At 40.7% G+C, this 18,157-nt stretch overlaps 1 protein-coding gene across 1 annotated transcript in view; it reads right to left on the bottom strand.

Moving 5' to 3' along the window:
• C5 (complement C5) overlaps positions 1 to 18,157 on the bottom strand; it is a 354,269-nt gene that overhangs the window by 121,732 nt on the left and 214,380 nt on the right. The window contains exon 23 of the mRNA XM_078641875.1: positions 2,879 to 2,968. Coding sequence (XP_078498001.1) covers positions 2,879 to 2,968 — 90 coding nt within the window. The remainder of the gene's footprint in view (positions 1 to 2,878; positions 2,969 to 18,157) is intronic.

The raw sequence follows: 18,157 nt of genomic DNA, 5'->3' as shown, positions 1-18,157 counted from the left end.
TCAACGGGGTTTGTCTTCCCTTTGCCTTTTTAAACCATCCCGATCGCATCTACAGTGCGAGTTTTACATATTTTTTCCTCTTCCCGGTATATCTTCCCTTTCCCTTTATGAAGACGTGCATCTGTTAAAAATCTATTGCACCCCCTCCTTCTCCCCCTTGATTCTTCTGGCGCCCGACCTCAGGCTTCTCACATCTGCCCGGAGACGCCGCTGGTTTGACCTGTGGTAATAGTTCAAGGAAGGGAATGCAGCAATGCACTTTAGCCGTTGGAGAGGTTGATGGAGCTGACACGCTATGCCGGTCAGCACTTTACAGGATGGGTTGCACGCAGTGAGGCTGTGGACACTGTGAGACTTTTAGCTTTTCTTTTTAATCACGGTTGTAGCGTTGCCTTTAGACTGTATGCTACCTTAATTCTCTGCCGGCCTTCTGCCTTTCAGCCCATGTTTTATGGCGGAAAAGGAAAGCACGCAGGTCTTGTTTTATTGTGAAGAGCGCTAAAGCTCAGAGGAGGGTTCCTTCTTTATCCAAGAGGGGTACAAAATAATCCATAACAGCTCGCCCCTCAAGCGGCACTCCTCATTCTTTTAGTCCAACAAGTTTCAATAAAAAACTTTAGGTTTGATAGCATTGTATGTCAGGAGCCAGTCGCCTTCAGCTGCGTCCCCAAAGGCAGCAGCTGCTGGGATTGTGTTTAGATGTTTCATAATATAATGCATCGTTTAGCGTGACACAAAATAAATACCTTCACTACCCATGTGTCAAGAAATGTAAATTGATTGGTCTAACTAAATGTGTGTTCACCCTGATCCCTATATTTTCGTTACAAATATACAGCTTTCTCATACATACAGTATTTTCGTTTTCTACATGTTTACATTTCTGCATTTTTGGACATTTATTTTTAGTACACTTTGGGTTTTTATTTATCATTTTTACCACCAGTCCATAAAGAGGTGAGGTGGACAGCGCAGCATAGGAAGAGGTTCTAGATATTCCTGACAGCTTTGTAAATCGATTATGTCTTGTCATGGTTTTGTGGGTGGTACGGGGAGAAGCAGAGGTGGCGTGCTTCTGACATCTTGCCCCCTAGTTCGATAATCTTTTCAAATAAACAATAGGCTGAATCCAGTAGGCATCTTCGTAGCGTAGGCTGTCATTCTGAAGAGTATTTTGGTGTCTTTCTGGTGAGTATCTGGGTGTCCAGTACACAGTGTGAGAGTATCTGGGTGTCCTGACATACCCTATGAATAGTATCTGGGTGTCCTGGCATACCCTGTGAACAGTATCTGGGTGTCCTGCAGGGCACAAATCCTAAACAAGCATTGGCAGAGCCAATAGGTCTTGCCTTTGGGACCTTATAAGTGTTTATCCATGCAACAGTTTATGTTGTTGCACTAAGGATATTGTGCTGCATAACTAAATACTTATAAGGTCCCAAAAGCGAGACCTATTGGCTATGACAATGCTTGTTCTAGCTTACAATGCAAGCTGAGAAAACTTTTATTTTTGCACTCCTTAGATAGTCTGAGAATAGCTATCGTTTTTCTGCATGTTTCTGCACATTCCAAGCTACGACAGCTTTTATTTTATTTTTGAAAACTGACTTGTATTGAACTGTTTCTAATATCTGTTTGCAACAAATATCTAACAGGTTTCTGAAGTATTTAATTTTGTACTAGGGGGTTTATTTTTATCGTTAAGGTTTCCACACATCCTCTTTCTTTCATATGAAAGAGTTACACACATAGGATTTAAGTGGTTTGTGGGAAAGGTGATGGTGTAACCATGTACTATATGGGATAAAGTACCCCCTGGCAAACATTATATGGCAAGTCATTGATGACTTCCATAACCATATAGAGGAACGAAGCAGAAGAACAATTTCTTTTGTAAGGTTATGGACCTTATAATGTAAGGCAAAGGGTACTTTATCCCTTATATCACCTGGGGTAGAACGTATTTGGATTGAACTGAAACAAACCATTTAAATGCCCTAAATTAGTATATCAAACTATGTGTGTGATATTCATAGATGCAAAGTAACAACTTATTAACAGTTATGTTCATCAAAGCAACTGAAATAAAGAATAGCAGACACCTGTTATTATAGCAGCTTCACCCCCTAAGCAATAAGAAAAAGCTGAAAAAGAGACGAAAAAGAGACGTAGCGAGAAAACATTTTTATTCTAGTCCATTTTAAGACGTCATAAGCAGCTGTGATTTCACCATTTTTCTAAAAACAAACACAAACTGTCTTGTTACTATAAACTAATGTAAAAATCTTTAAGAAACCTATTATGACAATCGTAAGTCATATATTTCTTACATAATATGAATGATCGCTCATTAAGTATGCACCTCTGCCCATAAATGAACTAGCTATCTCAATTTCGCCTTACATACCCATCACACCATCCATCCATCTGTCCGTTCATCAGCCCCTCCAGACATATAGTCAAGAACACATACACAGGCTATTTTGTAGGTCAGTTATTGACAAGTTGGCTTTCTAATTTGAATAATGTTTGCAAAATTTCGACTGTGTTATATTATGGAATTGGAAGCAATATTGTGTCTATGAAATCTAAATGATGACTGATTTCCTGCAGTCTGCATGTCTCAACACAGTTTACAAATCCAAAGCAGAGAGGAGAAACTGTATCCATGGCAGGTAAAAATAAAATAAGGAGACAGAAACAATGTCAATAGAAAGTAATAATAAATAAAGGGGAAAGAAACTAAGTCCATAGCAAGCAAAGATAAAATAAGGGGGAAGGAAACACGTCCACAGGAATGAAAGATAAAATAATAAGAAAAAAAAACATGTCCACGAAAAGTAAATATAAAACAAGCTGTGGATTCCATCCTTGTTACCTCTAATACTCAAGGTCCTGTCGATCTTGGATTTTGGGACCACATTAGGAGGCACCATGTATCGAATATCATGACGCCTTTTCAGTACACCTGAAATTAAAATGAAGCATTATTATGTGTAAATTATTGTCAAGAAAAAAAGAATAAACAAAACAGTGGATAATTTTCACTTTTTGCCAGAAAATGAACTCAGTGCATGCAATTATTGTAAAATAATGCCGGTCTAGGCTTATAATGGTTTTTAATATCCACAAACCATTGATATAGACAGAAGTATTGAAAAAAAAAAGATTTAAACAAATAGCACGGCGTTTATGTTCACATTATAAATAGAAAGACACAGGTGCAGTGTGCCCCAGTGAAAAAACACATAGGGGCTGATTCTGATCTCGCTAGGAAAGCCCTCTGTGTTTTTTGGATCCGAAGAGCTTTCCTAGCGAATCGTGCTCCGGGAGTCCGAGCGACCGATTCCGATGCATCCGTATAGTGATGGACTCGGTTCGCTCAGACTGCTATTGAAGTCTATGGGAGCCTGTATACCGAACACGTACACAGGCTCCCAAAGCAGAAAAGGGGAGGGTGAGGAAAAACCTTCACCCTGTGGCTAACACCCCATGGTGCCCGCAACACTGTGCATGCATGGAAAGGGGGACCCATGGATACCCCATGAGACCGATTCTGTGGGTCTCGGGTGAAAGAGGGGCCTGCTACAGACCCCTAAAGTCCGATTCCCACAGCTGTTTTGTCTCTGCAAAAAGGAGTCGATAAAGCTCTCTGAATCGTGCATCGGAAGCCACTGAGCGTAACGATTCGGCTGCGAACAAGTCGAACTGACAGGATCGGGTTCAGAAACGATTCTGTTGACGCGGACAAGAGATTCGCATCGTACTTGGTCGTTCGGACTGGGGGACTATTCGGTGGGGAACGAGGGCTCCGGATCGGTTTATGCATTTCTGAGTCTGATTCGAAGGCCTTCCTAGAGAGATCTGAATCAACCCCATAGAGGTATGACAACTGTAAATCTGTGTAAACATCAGAGCCTTCTGATACGTGTTTCTCTGGTGCACACAACTGTAAGGACCTTTTGGCAAATTATTTTATGCCTATTAAGTTTGTATGCTGTGATGTCGACAGTGTTTCGATCTCTTTCATCAGGACATAGGGATTGGAGGGACAGGTAAAGACGGAATCAATGAAACCCTGATGAGAACAACATCTGTGAATTGGTCATTAAGTGGGCCAGACCATGCATAGATGCATGAGCTCCAGTTGAAACACTGTGTTGTTTATTGCTTCTATGCTCAGGTTCCCATTGGTACAAGAACAGCTCTTGTTAACTAAAGTAAGAAATAAAGATTGGCAGAGAATCAATGAGCATGAAGATGCTGGTAGTAATAGACCCCTCAATGGAGAACAAATACAGTGGCTGCCCTCGATAAGCTCTGCAAATGCTAGATTCAGGGTCAGACAGCCCGATAGGGGTCTAATAGATCAGTGTGTGGGTCAGTTTTTGGGCTGTTTGTGGGCTTGTTTTATGCACTGCTGGGCTGGTTTATTCTGTTGAGTTCCCTGATATAAAAACAAACATTGCCTGTAGCAATCTCAAATCTATGCAGACTTCCATACTTTGTAAATGACAATATACAGAGGGGAAATAACCTTTACAACGCAACTTTTACAACGCACTACCATTACAATGAAACTTTTACAACGCAACATCCATTCCATCGCATGCCATTACAACGCAACCATTACAACGCATGACACTACAACGCATACCACTACAACGAATGTCATTACAAGGCATACCATTAAAACGCATAACATTACAACGCATAGTACCCTTACACTATCCAACACTTACCCTACTGTTGCACCCCCTGGAGTTAGAATAGTAATTTTTACCCCTACACTATCCAACACTTACCCTACTATTGCACCCCCCTGGAGTTAGAATAGTAATTTTTACCCCTACACTATCCAATACTTACCCTACTGCTGCACCCCCCTGGAGTTAGAATAGTAATTTTTACCCCTACACTATCCAATACTTGCCATACATGCAATGTAATGCTATGCGTTGTAATGGTATGCGTTGTAAAGGTAGTATGCGTTGTAATGGAATGCGTTGCAAAGGTAGTTTTTAAAAATTCGTTGTAATGGCATGCGTTGTAATTGAATGCGTTGTAATGGATGTTGCATTGTAAAACATTTACAAACCTGGGCAAATGTTTTAACTAACCACTTTTCTACTGAAGGGTCACGCTAATTGTGGTACCAGGGCCCATTTTCTATCCCAGTCTAACCCTGGACACAGGTTTTTGTGGAAACTTGGGAAAGAAAAACACATTCTTTAAAGTCTGTTGTAGCCTGTCTTTGAGGAGTGCACCATCTCTAAAACCATGACTTCCTACATGACCACACCTGTCAATCTACCAGCCCACTCAGAACCAATCCTAGAGTGGCTAGCAATCAAACCAATCCATACAAGGCTATCTTGGGTAGAGCAAGAATGGTATTTTAGTTATCTACTGTTATTTGAAGTTTCTTATAGAGCACAAACTTGGTTCAAGGGTTTTAGAGTGCTTTACATGAGCACCACATTACACTACACAAGGTCAGATTCCTTTTTTTGGGGGAGTGGGGGTGCCCACAATCGCAACATGTTGAACTGATGCCAACACTCAAACATGGGTCGCCAGCCCCAACGTTGGCTGCTCTGGCCATTAGGCAGTTTCTCCTCCCTCTCCTGTAAGGTCCTGAAAGGTCCTGTGACCAGAGAAACTATCCAAACAGCGGTAGAGAAGAAGTTTCCATTTAATTAACTACTGTATACAAAGGGAGATTCAGCTAGGGATCTTCTAAGGTTTATTATGTCACTTATAAGGGTGTGCAAATCACAGCACTGAAACCTTTCAACGTGGAAGGCTAGTAAAATAAACATTTCTTGAGAGCGAACACAATTTATCAAAGATCAACATCATACATTGCAGGACATTGGTTGACTCCTGCAGAGACATTTGAAGAAATGGGCGAAGTGCAATATTTTCCAGGGCTCCCACCTTCCAAGTGCATTCTTATGAAGTGAGTGGTACAGTTGTAATTCCTGTCATAATAATGTTGCTCATATAAACAAGCTTCTTTTTCTAATTTGACCACCTAGTATGCTTGAAAGGTTAGGGCCAGATTTACTAAGGGTTTGATTTTGGGCAAGATTATGTAAAGTGACCCAAAAAAGTAAAATATCTTGCAAAGGTATTTAATTTCCAGTTCAAAAGGTCATTTGAGATGAAAAGGTGACCTTTTCTCAAGGCAAACAGTTAACAGTGAAAGTGTTGTTGTAGTGTAGTTCCTATATTCCCAATAGGCTCTGCGCATTGGAATAATATCTTCCATAGTATAGAGGTAGGACAGAGGTTAACTAGGTCTTCTACCGACGATATTAGACTTAAGTTTTGTGTGCCAGCTAGCTCAGAGTTCACTAGAAACTTTCTCGAATAAGCGAGGAGGAGTTTAACCTCCCTGGATAGACAAGAAGGGATTTAGTTTCTGACAACCATAGAACATGACAACTTTGCTCTCCCTGATCAAGAGTATATCTCTAGAGTCGTGTGAAAACAAAAGACAGTTATTTTACTCAGTCAATACGTGCATACTTAGTTTCACCAGATTGCAGAGAAAAGGAGAGACGGGCGTTTTCAATAAAAGGTGTTATTTATTGATCAGTCTCTTTTCTCATACAAGAGAAATGAATCGCTACAATTGCAATACTTATAGTTAAGTAAAGTGCATACAGTAAAAGCAGGATCATGAAATAATACTGTAAAAGCATTGATATGGTTTCTTAGCCATATGATACTTTAAAATGGATAAAAGATATACATACATCGACTAATCGTACTCAACTGGTGCTTCTAACTACGCCTACCCCGGTGTACCTGACCTAAGCCTAATACATGGGAGGGAGTAAGTAAGTAGCAGTTTAAGTTAAGTTTATTTTGCCAAGAATCTGACTCAAGAATTCTCTATAAGGGTTTAGTCAGTTCAGTACCTGGGATTTAGAAGGCTGGAGGTCTGGTATCTCTTTCTCAGGACTCGGTATCCCAGTCACCCGCGAAGGTGGGCTGGAAACGCTGGAGGCTGGATTTCTCGGCAAGAGAAAAGACAGCGTCTTCCTCAGCGCGTCAAAAGGGCAGGGGCAGCGTCCGTGGGTTCTCGCATCAGCTGGGCTCTCCGGCAAGTAGTCACTGCTCCAGGTTCATCACCACCGTGTCTCTGCTTAGGACAGCGTTGGTATATTTATACCTGAGAGGTGCTGGGTTTGACGTAAGGATGGACATAAGACGTCAATAAGGATGTCACTAAGAACTGAGCGTTCTTGCAGTGCTTTACAGGAGTTCTTGGACTAAATCAAAACATGGCAGGCGGGGATTTCCCAGGTTGCTCGAGGCTTGGATTTGTTTAAGAACTCGGTGTGCTTTCTAGAGGGCTGGAGGAATAGTGCTTGCTTAATGTGACAGCATGCGCTATGACTAATTTATGAAACGGGTTTCTGTGCCGTTGTATGGATATTAGTGATTTATAACTGGGCAAGGGTCAGAAATAGGAGTATCGATACAGGTCCCTAGATAAACACACTACACCCACTCCACGAATTCATGTCCATATTTACTAACCTAAGCAATAGTAAACATAACTAATAGTGTATGTGTATACCGAACCACCCCAAAATAAATTTTTTGCATTTGAAAAATGGCATATTCGAAATACACGAAAATGAGTATAGGTACTGTATGCATTCAAGCAGTGTAATCATTCAAAAAAGGATGCACATTTTATATCAGCATGAATGATTTGCGAAAATAACACATGAAATGGCTCTTAACACAGAAGAAAAAGTGCGAGACCACTTCATCACATATAAATACAATTATTTGTAAATATGCTAGAGGCTGAGGTAAAGTATTGTCTCTAGAGTTCCTAAAAATAGAAGCTCTGTTCTCTAAGAATAGTTCTACTTTAAGCAGAGGACGAGTGCCAAAAAAAAAAGGTAAATATTTTGGAATTCGAAAAAAGTTTTCGTTTTCAGGGAAAGAAGAAAAATAGTTCCAAATTGTCTCAGTAGCTCTGTTTATTAAAGCTGAAGGCCAAATTCAGAGTTCAGGGAACGCTGTGTGCTCGATTGCTTAAAGTTATTCTTTCTGTTCGGGGGAAAACATCATGTCAGACAGATTTTCAAAAAAGCAGTTTACCGCTTCAGGTGAAAGTTCGACCAAGTTGGAAAATGTCGCTACCATGCAGTCGTGCGCATGTTCGCTTTCAGTGATGTTTCGATCAGCATTGCTTACTGAAGGTCGTACCTGATTGATGCTGCTCTCATCTTGTACTTCACTACCCTTCAATCGTAGTGGTGAAGTCTCCACGAATGCCGTCATCAGGATAGGTAGCCGCTGGGGACAGCATGATGCATGAGCCTTTACTGGACCCAACAAAGTATCTGTATCCAATGGTACTTCTGATTGTAGTGTAAGACAGGTGTCCAACACGCATTCTTCGCCGCATAGCATGCACCTCAATACAGGTAAGACACAATTCTGCCATATGGGTCTGAACGAAAGAAACCAGGTCATATTCAGATCTCTTAGCCGGGCTAATCCAAGGACTTTAGTTATGCGGTCCCGATAGCGTATAGCTAGGATCGTTTCTTCCATTGTTGCTGGAGTCTTGTCTGTGACATGGCTTGCCATAACGAAGCAGGAGTAGCAAAAATAAAGTGCCTGCTACGAGTCCCAACAGGAGTGGAAGTCCGCCAAAGACAGAATGGACAAAATTGGGAAATATACCCAGGACTGCTTTGAATGGGGTTAACAGTCCCGAAAAAACGGTCTTAAATACACTCGCGATACCATTCGTATCCGAAATGTTTAATATTTCGTTTAGCATTTCTGCGAAGTGTAGGGGGCAATTTGTCGATAACAATGCATGTATCTCTTCCGTTGTCCTTGCAACTTGGAGATCATACGTTTCTTTTGATGACGTCAAAGTAACTGGTGTCTGTAGGAGCACAGTCTTCATTCTGCTTAAAGTATCAATTCGAATAGAAGAGATTTTCAAACTGGGCCAAATTTTCGTTTGGATACAATACTTGCTCACGCTTACTAGATAAGGTTTTCCTGGCAGCAAGCCACAACATCTGTGATTCACAATTAGAATGTAGCTCCCGCTAGAAAGCCGTCTAAAGAATGGCTCTATTCGTGTTGCAGGTGTGCCGAGCTGGTGACATGAAAGGTTATTTGAAGTCCCCTCACAGGCCCCATGTAAACTTATACCCTGACACAGAAGTATACCACTTAGTGATTTTTCACAATTGTTACCACTAAGAAATACACTCTGTCCTTTTTCACTATAACATGTGTGTGTATAAGGTAGGTTCCATGTTGACTTAATGTATCCTTTACCCAACCTTTCATACTGGCCTGCCTGTATATATTTTTGGCAGTATCGAAATTGGAAAGCCGTTATCGGAATAGTTATTATCCCATGTATTATCCATTCAATGACAGGTCGTTCTGACATTGTCAATGGTAATCTCTCAAGTTTTTCAATGCTCAGAATTGTATACTCCGCACCCTTTTGTGCCAAGCTGATTTGCGTATCAGTAAGGTTATAGATAGAGAATAATGACGTTGTGTCGATTAAACGCCAAGGCACGTAGCCTGAACGCAGATTTTGTAACGTCCAGCCAAGCTGTACAATAGAACGTAATTGGGACTGACCGTGTTGCAACATCAGTAAGTCTTGCTCTATTATGTCGATTGCAGATGATACAATACTGTCCAGTGAATATATTCTGGAAGACAGAGTCATTAACCCATTGTCCACAACGAAAGTGATTTTTCCAAATTAATACGGTAAATTTCCCGTATTTTCTCTGCTGTCTCAATTTGAGTTTCTTTCCAAGCTTCGTTATAAGCTGCATATATAGAGGCCGCTATGAAACGTTTTTGACGCTGTTTGCATGGTCCCATAATGAAATCACGGAAGTCAGCACCTTCTTTAAGTAAAGTCAAGTGTTGCTTAATTTCTGCCAGTGTGGATGTTTGTAGCCATTCGAGGCAGAGTTTCCCTACACTGTATGTAGTTACAATCCCTGGATGTTGTCTCTGGAAGTATCTAGGGTCTGGCCTGGTCAATTTGAACCACTGTATTTTGTTCAGGAATCTATCTTGACAGTTATTTGTGTCTGTGGGCCAGATCAACCATTTTTTCCAATCAGGATGTGTTCTGTTTTGGTTAAAAATATGGGATACGTCTATCTCAACATCTGTAGTGCTATTACTGTCAGGTGTTGGCTTTGGAATAGACGGTTTGTTCAAGTCTTTAATTGTGGCTAGGCCAAGACAGGTAGTCTGTTGAATTGTGTCATTCAAGAGTATAATTTGTTCTGGGATCATGCAGGCTCTAAATAAGGAATCTGTACCTTGCACTTGCCAATCTTTTGTACCCCAGATTGTTTTCGTTTCAATATGATTGTTCCAGAAATCAAAACCGAATGTATTCATTTTGTCAAAAAATGATTCTGAATAGATTAATTTTGTATTTGTAAGCATGGTTTTCATTCCTGTCTTATTTAACAGTTTGAAATAAAACGTTTCCGCATCACTTGTGTTAAACCCTGAAAAATATGAACATTTTTCATAAAATGTTTTCGAACTGCCTTTTGGTGGAGTTGCACAATGTTCCCATTGGTTATAATTAAAAACATTTCTAGGTTGAGCAGATTTATGCAGATAATGGTTACCATAGTGGTTGCAACAGTACATCTGGTCATAATTAGATGAACCCTGTAAATAATCATGTTCTGTAAATTTAGCTGACATCACTAGATCTGACATCATATCATTAATACTTTCAAAGTCCCAATCATCAGCGAATATGCTCGGTTTTACAAAGTCACTTAATGAAACCTTAAATTGATGAGGATACTTCAAGAGCTCGACCGGGCCATAGATTTCGTAATCAGTTTTGTCCCATGCTACCCCACCGGGTATAGGATTTGGCTGTGAAGTTTACTGAAGAAAGTTCTCTTTTCTCGATGTGTGAAGACTTGTGTGGTTTCAGGACCAAGTTGATATTCTGACTTGCTGTGTCCATTGTAACATATTTTCCCTCAATGAAATGTCCCAAGTATAGTACCATGATGAGCCAAAATATGAGGACAAATACACCTTGTGCCACCCAAAATTCAATCCATGGAGAAATCAGATAAGTTTCTTCTAGTTGATGAAAGAGTTCCTCTGCTTTGTTTTTAAAAGTCTTTGTTGTTGTCGGCTGTTTCTCAGGTTCACTCGGATCCTCAGAAAAATCATCGAAGTTGATGAAGTAGCCTCATGCTGTTCTGTCAATTGTTTCAATTGCTTCTGGATTCCTTTTTGTTTTTGGAATTCCCTTTGTTTCATTAGCATAGTCTGTGGTTACATCATTGTAGACTGGTGTTTCTTGATGTAAGATTTGGATTTGGGTTTCAAGAGGTTTAAGTTCCATGGCTTTGTTGCATAGTCCTTGTTGATTTACTGTAGGTTTTTCAAATGTGATTAGTCTCTCAGTTTGAACTTCTATGTTTGTAGCAAACTTTGGTGTTCTGCTATTTCTTGGGAGTCCACTGGGCCTACTACTTATTATCGGCCACATGATTGTGGTTTAACCAGGTCGATGGATACAACTCGGTTCTCCTTTTTACCAGCAAGGGGCGGTAATACAACTGATATTGTCCCGTTGATAGCCAAGACAGGTACTGCTTTTCTGTAAGAAGGCCCAAATTCCATCTTTACCGCGATCTTCTCTCTGACCAGATCCCCGATTTTTGGAATCCAGACAGGCCTTGCTGGGACAGGTGGTTTTTCTTCAGTGGTTGTTGGCTGTTGTTTCAATTTTATGTTGCTCAGGTCTTTTCTTTTTTTTGTTTAAGTCCTGTAAAATAGCCAAATGATCTTTGATATCAAAGCATTTTTCTTTAAACACTGAAGTTTGACTATCGAGGTCCTGGATCAACATTCTAGTCCCAAACAATAGTTCGTACGGACTGAGACCTCTCATAGAATTTCTTGGCAGATTATTAAGACTACGTTGGACACTTATTAAATGTTTGACCCACCCAGCCCCCGAACATAATACCTTTGCCGTTATAGATTGCTCTATGCCTTAGTTTTTTCTTTACACCATCCCGTTTCCCTCAGGAAGGAAGTGATAAGAGTCCCGCAATACATTGCCCATGCTGGCCATGCCCCCCCATAAGCTCGAGAGCTAAAAGCAGGAAAATGGTCAGAATGTAGCATGCCCCTTGCGTATATGCCGTTATAGACTCGCAAATCTTTTTATAACAGTTCTGGCGTCAGCCGAGCGCTGGGGCCTACATTTTAAGTGATTATAGTCTCTATATGTTTAATATGACGCATTATTCATACTGGGTTTTATATATTTATTGTTTAATCCCATCTTGAGCGAAACGCCATGGCAAAACACCGTCTCTGTCGCCACTGCGATCTCTGTTGCAGTTTGGACAGTTTTTTGCAAATATGTGATGTTGCAGGCTCATTCCTGGCCACCAGTAGTTGATTGCAATTCTTCCAGAGAATCCTTTAGCTTAAGGTGTCTAAGACCCTCACCGATATGTGCGTCTGCTATTAACAATATTCTCCTGTTCGTGTTTGGAATTACTCTATCCCCCACTCCAGGGATTTGAGCAAAAGGAACGGAGTTTTCATCGATTATGTATGTATAATTGAGTGGATAGGTGATGGGTAGCGCTGAGCAGTCGCCTTTTGATGACGTTTTCACCGCCAGCATTGTTTCCCCGTCAATGTATTTTTCCGAACGCTTTTTTGTAGCTACGGAAGCCGATTTAGTTGCTTCCGCTCGGGCTGTTTCAGCCAATGAATTCCCTGCAACGTGAACGCCATCACGTTCATGACTCAGTGAATGTATCACGTGAGTCTTTGGTAGTTCTTTCTGTAAAAGAACTACTTGTTCCCAAAGAGATTTTTGCTTAATTGTGGCACCTGTGTCATCTTTATAACCGTTTAGAATCCATTTCTGTAAATTGTTATTGTATGATTTGACGCAGTAATATGAATCGCACACTATTAGTGTCGGGAATTCGCGATCAGCATTATCTAGCGCCATTTTTAACGCTATTATTTCAGTTTGTTGTTCTGAATTATTTTCCACTGAGTGTGTTTTCGTTAACAGAGGTCTTCATTTTTTTCCGCGCCACACGTTTTTTACAATCTCGCATGTGGCGTTATAGGCTTGTTTTCCCCAAACCGAGGGTTGTGCATGTCCGTCTGTATATATTACACAGGCGTACTGTCGTATGGGCAGAATGTCGATTGGCAGAGGGTATTCTCTTTAATATTCTATATTTTTTAATTTTTTCATTTCTGGGTCAAAATAGTATTTCACTTTGTCTGTTGCAAGAGAATTTTCCCATTGTATCCATTTTGGATTTAATGCCATAGTAGGTAAATTACATGGGCTTGTTAATGCCTCAAAAGCTGATTCTGCTGTTCTGACTGTAATCCGTCTGCTGTCAGCTTGGTCTCTTTCTCTTGCTACAGCTGTTTGAACCGCATGAACAATGTTTTCCTTAATGCTGAATGTTTTTTCAGCTTCTGTGTACAAATGTGATTTGTAAGCTATTGGTACCGTTTCTCCCTCATTAGAGGTCAGGTATGTGAATCCGCATCTTCCTGGGATGACTCGGATTACAAGGTTGCGTGTGTTATCGCGTGTTTGCAATTTTGTTTTAGTTAACATGTCTGTTTGTAATGATCTCAAAATTTCTGTGTGTTTTTGAGTCCAATTGATTGTTTTAAAATCTGGTCTTATCAGGTCATAGAGAGGTTTAACCCTCTCTGCATAATTTATAATGTACGTTCTACCGAAATTCAGGAAACTTAGAATTGATTGTAAGTTTTTCAGTGTTCTTGGTGCTTGGATTACGGCACATTTCTCTAGGAAATTGTCTGCCAGGCTTTTGCCTTCACTTGATAGTTCATATCCTAAAAACAGGACAGTTAGATCGGCAATTCTTGAATTTTTGAAGTTGAATTTATAACCCTCTGCTGCGAACCCAAGTATTATGGTGTTCACTCTTTTCAAGTGAGTATCCAAGTCATCATCTGTTAGATAGATGTCATCGACATAAGATAATGCCTCATCATCATATATTTGTAGTAACTCTGTTACTCTCGCTGAGAATAATCCTGGGCTGTTCTTGAACCCCTGTGGCAAACAACAGAAATTTTTCTGTGAGCCATTTATTGAGAAAGCAGTCAAACATCTGCTTTCAGGTGCTATATTTGACAAAAGAATCCATTAGAGATGTCTAATGTTGTTTTGTATTTTTTGCGCACTATGCTATTCATTAGTGCTGCACTGTGTGAGTTTTGTACTGCAAATGTTTTGCAACATGAGTTAAGGTGTCTGTAGTCCAAAACTAGACGATATGAATCATCTGGCTTGGAGACAGGAAACAAAGGATTGTTCATTTGTGAGGTGCATGCTTCAATCACCCCCTGGTATTCAAGTTGATCTAAGATCTCCCTGACCTGTTTTGTTGCTTCTTGCTTAATTGGGTACTGCCTTTGTGCAGTTGGTTGAGATTTTAACTGGATTTTGTGAGGAGGTGAGTCCTCATCCCATCCTACATGGTTTTTATATAATGCAGGAGCTTGGGCTACTGCCCACTTTCTTGCAAGTGTATATTTTTTATGTATTGGAATGTGATTTGAGAAGGCAGGCATAATCATTTCTTCGCCATGAGGGCACTCCCTGACAAACTCTGGTGGCCAGTCTTTTTCAGCTAAAAGGATGTCATAGCCTTTGGAGAGGTTATCCCAAAATAGACCCCTTATTTTCCTAGTCTTATCTCCCTCTATATGTAATGTTATTTCGTATATTTTATGAGGTTTGCTAACTCTGGTGTCTGCAGTTTCCACTTGAATGTATTTATTCGTGTCCACTGTCTCCAGATGATTCATCAGGATCTTGCGAGCTATGCTCACTTCTGCTGCGCTGTCTAGCATTGTCTGAGCCCACTCTCCATTTTTCAGCTGTGTCCTCAGGATCCTCGGCATGTTTGATTACTTTAATACTGGCTACCTTCTTCTTTGGAAATTGTAACTTTTTACTTTGATGAGCAGGTTCCTTGTCTTTGGACTTGAAGTGCTCTTCCCTTTGTTCTGACCGTCCTCTTCTTTCCGATTTCTGCGAGGAAGTCTGAAAAGATCGAGATGGACGTGTATCAATATCTTGATATCTATCAGGTTTCTTCAAATTATCCCTATTTCTAAGGTTGTATTTTTACTCAGAGGGCTCCCTCTGGGGAGACTTGTGTCCTTGGTCTGGAGATCTTTCTCTCCGCCGAGGAGACCTTCCTCTGGACTGTAATCTTTTTTCTTTGGGAGTGGATTGTTTATTTCCATCCCAGCTCTTTTTTGGAGCGGTTAGATTGTTTTTAATAAATACCTTTTCAGGATTTTCAGTTAGTTGGGGTTTCACTGGTTTCCCACCCAAACTATCTCTTCCTAGTTCTTCATAGGATTTCTTTATGATTCTGGCAAGTTCAAATGGTTGTTCTGCTATATCTGTTTCTTTCAACTTCTGGCGGATCGCTACAGATGCTGCTTCCCCTTTTATGTTGGCTAATAATATAGCCGAGACCTGCTTGAAGTCTTTCAGTAATTTCATACCTAGAGTTAAAGCAGGTTCTGGACCGTATTCATTTTGAATCTGTCTTAGAACGTCTGGTATTACCGCCATGGACGGAACACCATGTGTTTTTGTGTAAATGGAAGCAAAGACTGTGCCCCAAGTGTCACAGTCCTCCACATGTGGTGCGATCCCCATTGGAAGACAGATAGTCAGAATTCTGTGTTTCTCAGTAGGGGTAGTATCCAGAAATACCGCCTCTATTTGAGTGATTTTTTGTGCTAACCAGAATGGAATTTGTTCCCGTTTTGCGGGTACTTTACCTAGACATGATTGTATGTTCTGTGGTGTGATTTTATTTGTGTTCCCCTGATGAGGGGTCAGCTGTGGAATTTTAATAGCTGGTTGGACTGTTGAAGTCCGCATTACATATTGGACTAATTGTCTGTGTATTTTAATTAGTACTTTTAGTTGGACTAGAAGTTCTGGTATAGACATTTTCTCAATGTCTGGATGTGGTGTGTAACCGGCTAGAACCGGCCACGTTGCTCCTGGTCTACCTAGTGGACCGAGCCTGGTGATGTGATTATTATGTTTTAGGGCGCCTTTAAACCAGAGCAGGTGCCCTTGGTATTTTTAATGGGATTTCCACCTCCTCGAAAGGAGTGTACTCATCCGGTGGTTCCTCTATTTTGTAATAGTGGAACTCATGTGTGACAGCGTTTGCTGCTGGAAAGTTTATCCATGAATAGAATACCTCTGTCTGCCGATATTCATGTGCCTCAATTACGAATATGACTGTACCACCTCTTGATGTTAGTCCATTTTCTATTAGCTTAAGAGTTATAGTTTTTCTTATGCTGACCGGGATGAGTATTGCACCCGGGTCTTGCTGTAGGAGACTTGTGTCATCCGCTAGGAGTTGAGCTGCTATTCTAGCTGCCTCCCTTTCTTCTTCATTGTCTGACATTTTACTGACAAGAAGGTTTTTTGTTGCAGATCAGGTTTTCAAGGAAACAAAGATTAGGTGCACAATATTTTGGAACACTGTATCCTTCAACGTTGAATAAACCAAAAACTATACATAGAAATCTCTTTCTACTAAGTTCTGGTGGATTTTAACCTTTGACCCACTCCAGACGTCTTTGGAGTATTTAAGGGAAAAAAGGGTCTGTGTGAAAAAGCACGACTGAGTTACTCTAATGTCTTGCGTTAGATTTATCGCCTTACCAAACGTTGGGCGCCGTGTAGTGTAGTTCCTATATTCCCAATAGGCTCTGCGCATTGGAATAATATCTTCAATAGTATAGAGGTAGGACAGAGGTTAACTAGGTTTTCTACTCACGATATTAGACTTAAGTTTTGTGTGCCAGCTAGCTCAGAGTTCACTAGAAACTTTCTCGAATAAGCGAGGAGGAGTTTAACCTCCCTGGATAGACAAGAAGGGATTTAGTTTCTGACAACCATAGAACATGACAACTTTGCTCTCCCTGATCAAGAGTATATCTCTAGAGTCGTGTGAAAACAAAAGACAGCTATTTTACTCAGTCAATACGTGCATACTTAGTTTCACCAGATTGCAGAGAAAAGGAGAGACGGGCGTTTTCAATAAAAGGTGTTATTTATTGATCAGTCTCTTTTCTCATACAAGAGAAATGAATCGCTACAATTGCAATACTTATAGTTAAGTAAAGTGCATACAGTAAAAGCAGGATCATGAAATAATACTGTAAAAGCATTGATATGGTTTCTTAGCCATATGATACTTTAAAATGGATAAAAGATATACATACATATATACATTGACTAATCGTACTCAACTGGTGCTTCTAACTACGCCTACCCCGGTGTACCTGACCTAAGCCTAATACATGGGAGGGAGTAAGTAAGTAGCAGTTTAAGTTAAGTTTATTTTGCCAAGAATCTGACTCAAGAATTCTCTATAAGGGTTTAGTCAGTTCAGTACCTGGGATTTAGAAGGCTGGAGGTCTGGTATCTCTTTCTCAGGACTCGGTATCCCAGTCACCCGCGAAGGTGGGCTGGAAACGCTGGAGGCTGGATTTCTCGGCAAGAGAAAAGACAGCACCTTCCTCAGCGCGTCAAAAGGGGAGGGGCAGCGTCCTTGGGCTCTCGCATCAGCTGGGCTCTCCGGCAAGTAGTCACTGCTCCAGGTTCATCACCACCGTGTCTCTGCTTAGGACAGCGTTGGTATATTTATACCTGAGAGGTGCTGGGTTTGACGTAAGGATGGACATAAGACGTCAATAAGGATGTCACTAAGAACTGAGCATTCTTGCAGTGCTTTACAGGAGTTCTTGGACTAAATCAAAACATGGCAGGCGGGGATTTCCCAGGTTGCTCGAGGCTTGGATTTGTTTAAGAACTCGGTGTGCTTTCTAGGGGGCTGGAGGAATAGTGCTTGCTTAATGTGACAGCATGCGCTATGACTAATTTATGAAACTGGTTTCTGTGCCGTTGTATGGATACTAGTGATTTATAACTGGGCAAGGGTCAGAAATAGGAGTATCGATACAGGTCCCTAGATAAACACACTACATTGTTTTGCGT

This window comes from Lissotriton helveticus, chromosome 5_1 (genome assembly GCF_964261635.1).
Source record: "Lissotriton helveticus chromosome 5_1, aLisHel1.1, whole genome shotgun sequence".
In the NCBI taxonomy this organism is placed as follows: domain Eukaryota; kingdom Metazoa; phylum Chordata; class Amphibia; order Caudata; family Salamandridae; genus Lissotriton; species Lissotriton helveticus.
Note: the sequence above shows the minus strand (reverse complement) of the source record. Positions and strands in the feature narration are given on the sequence as shown.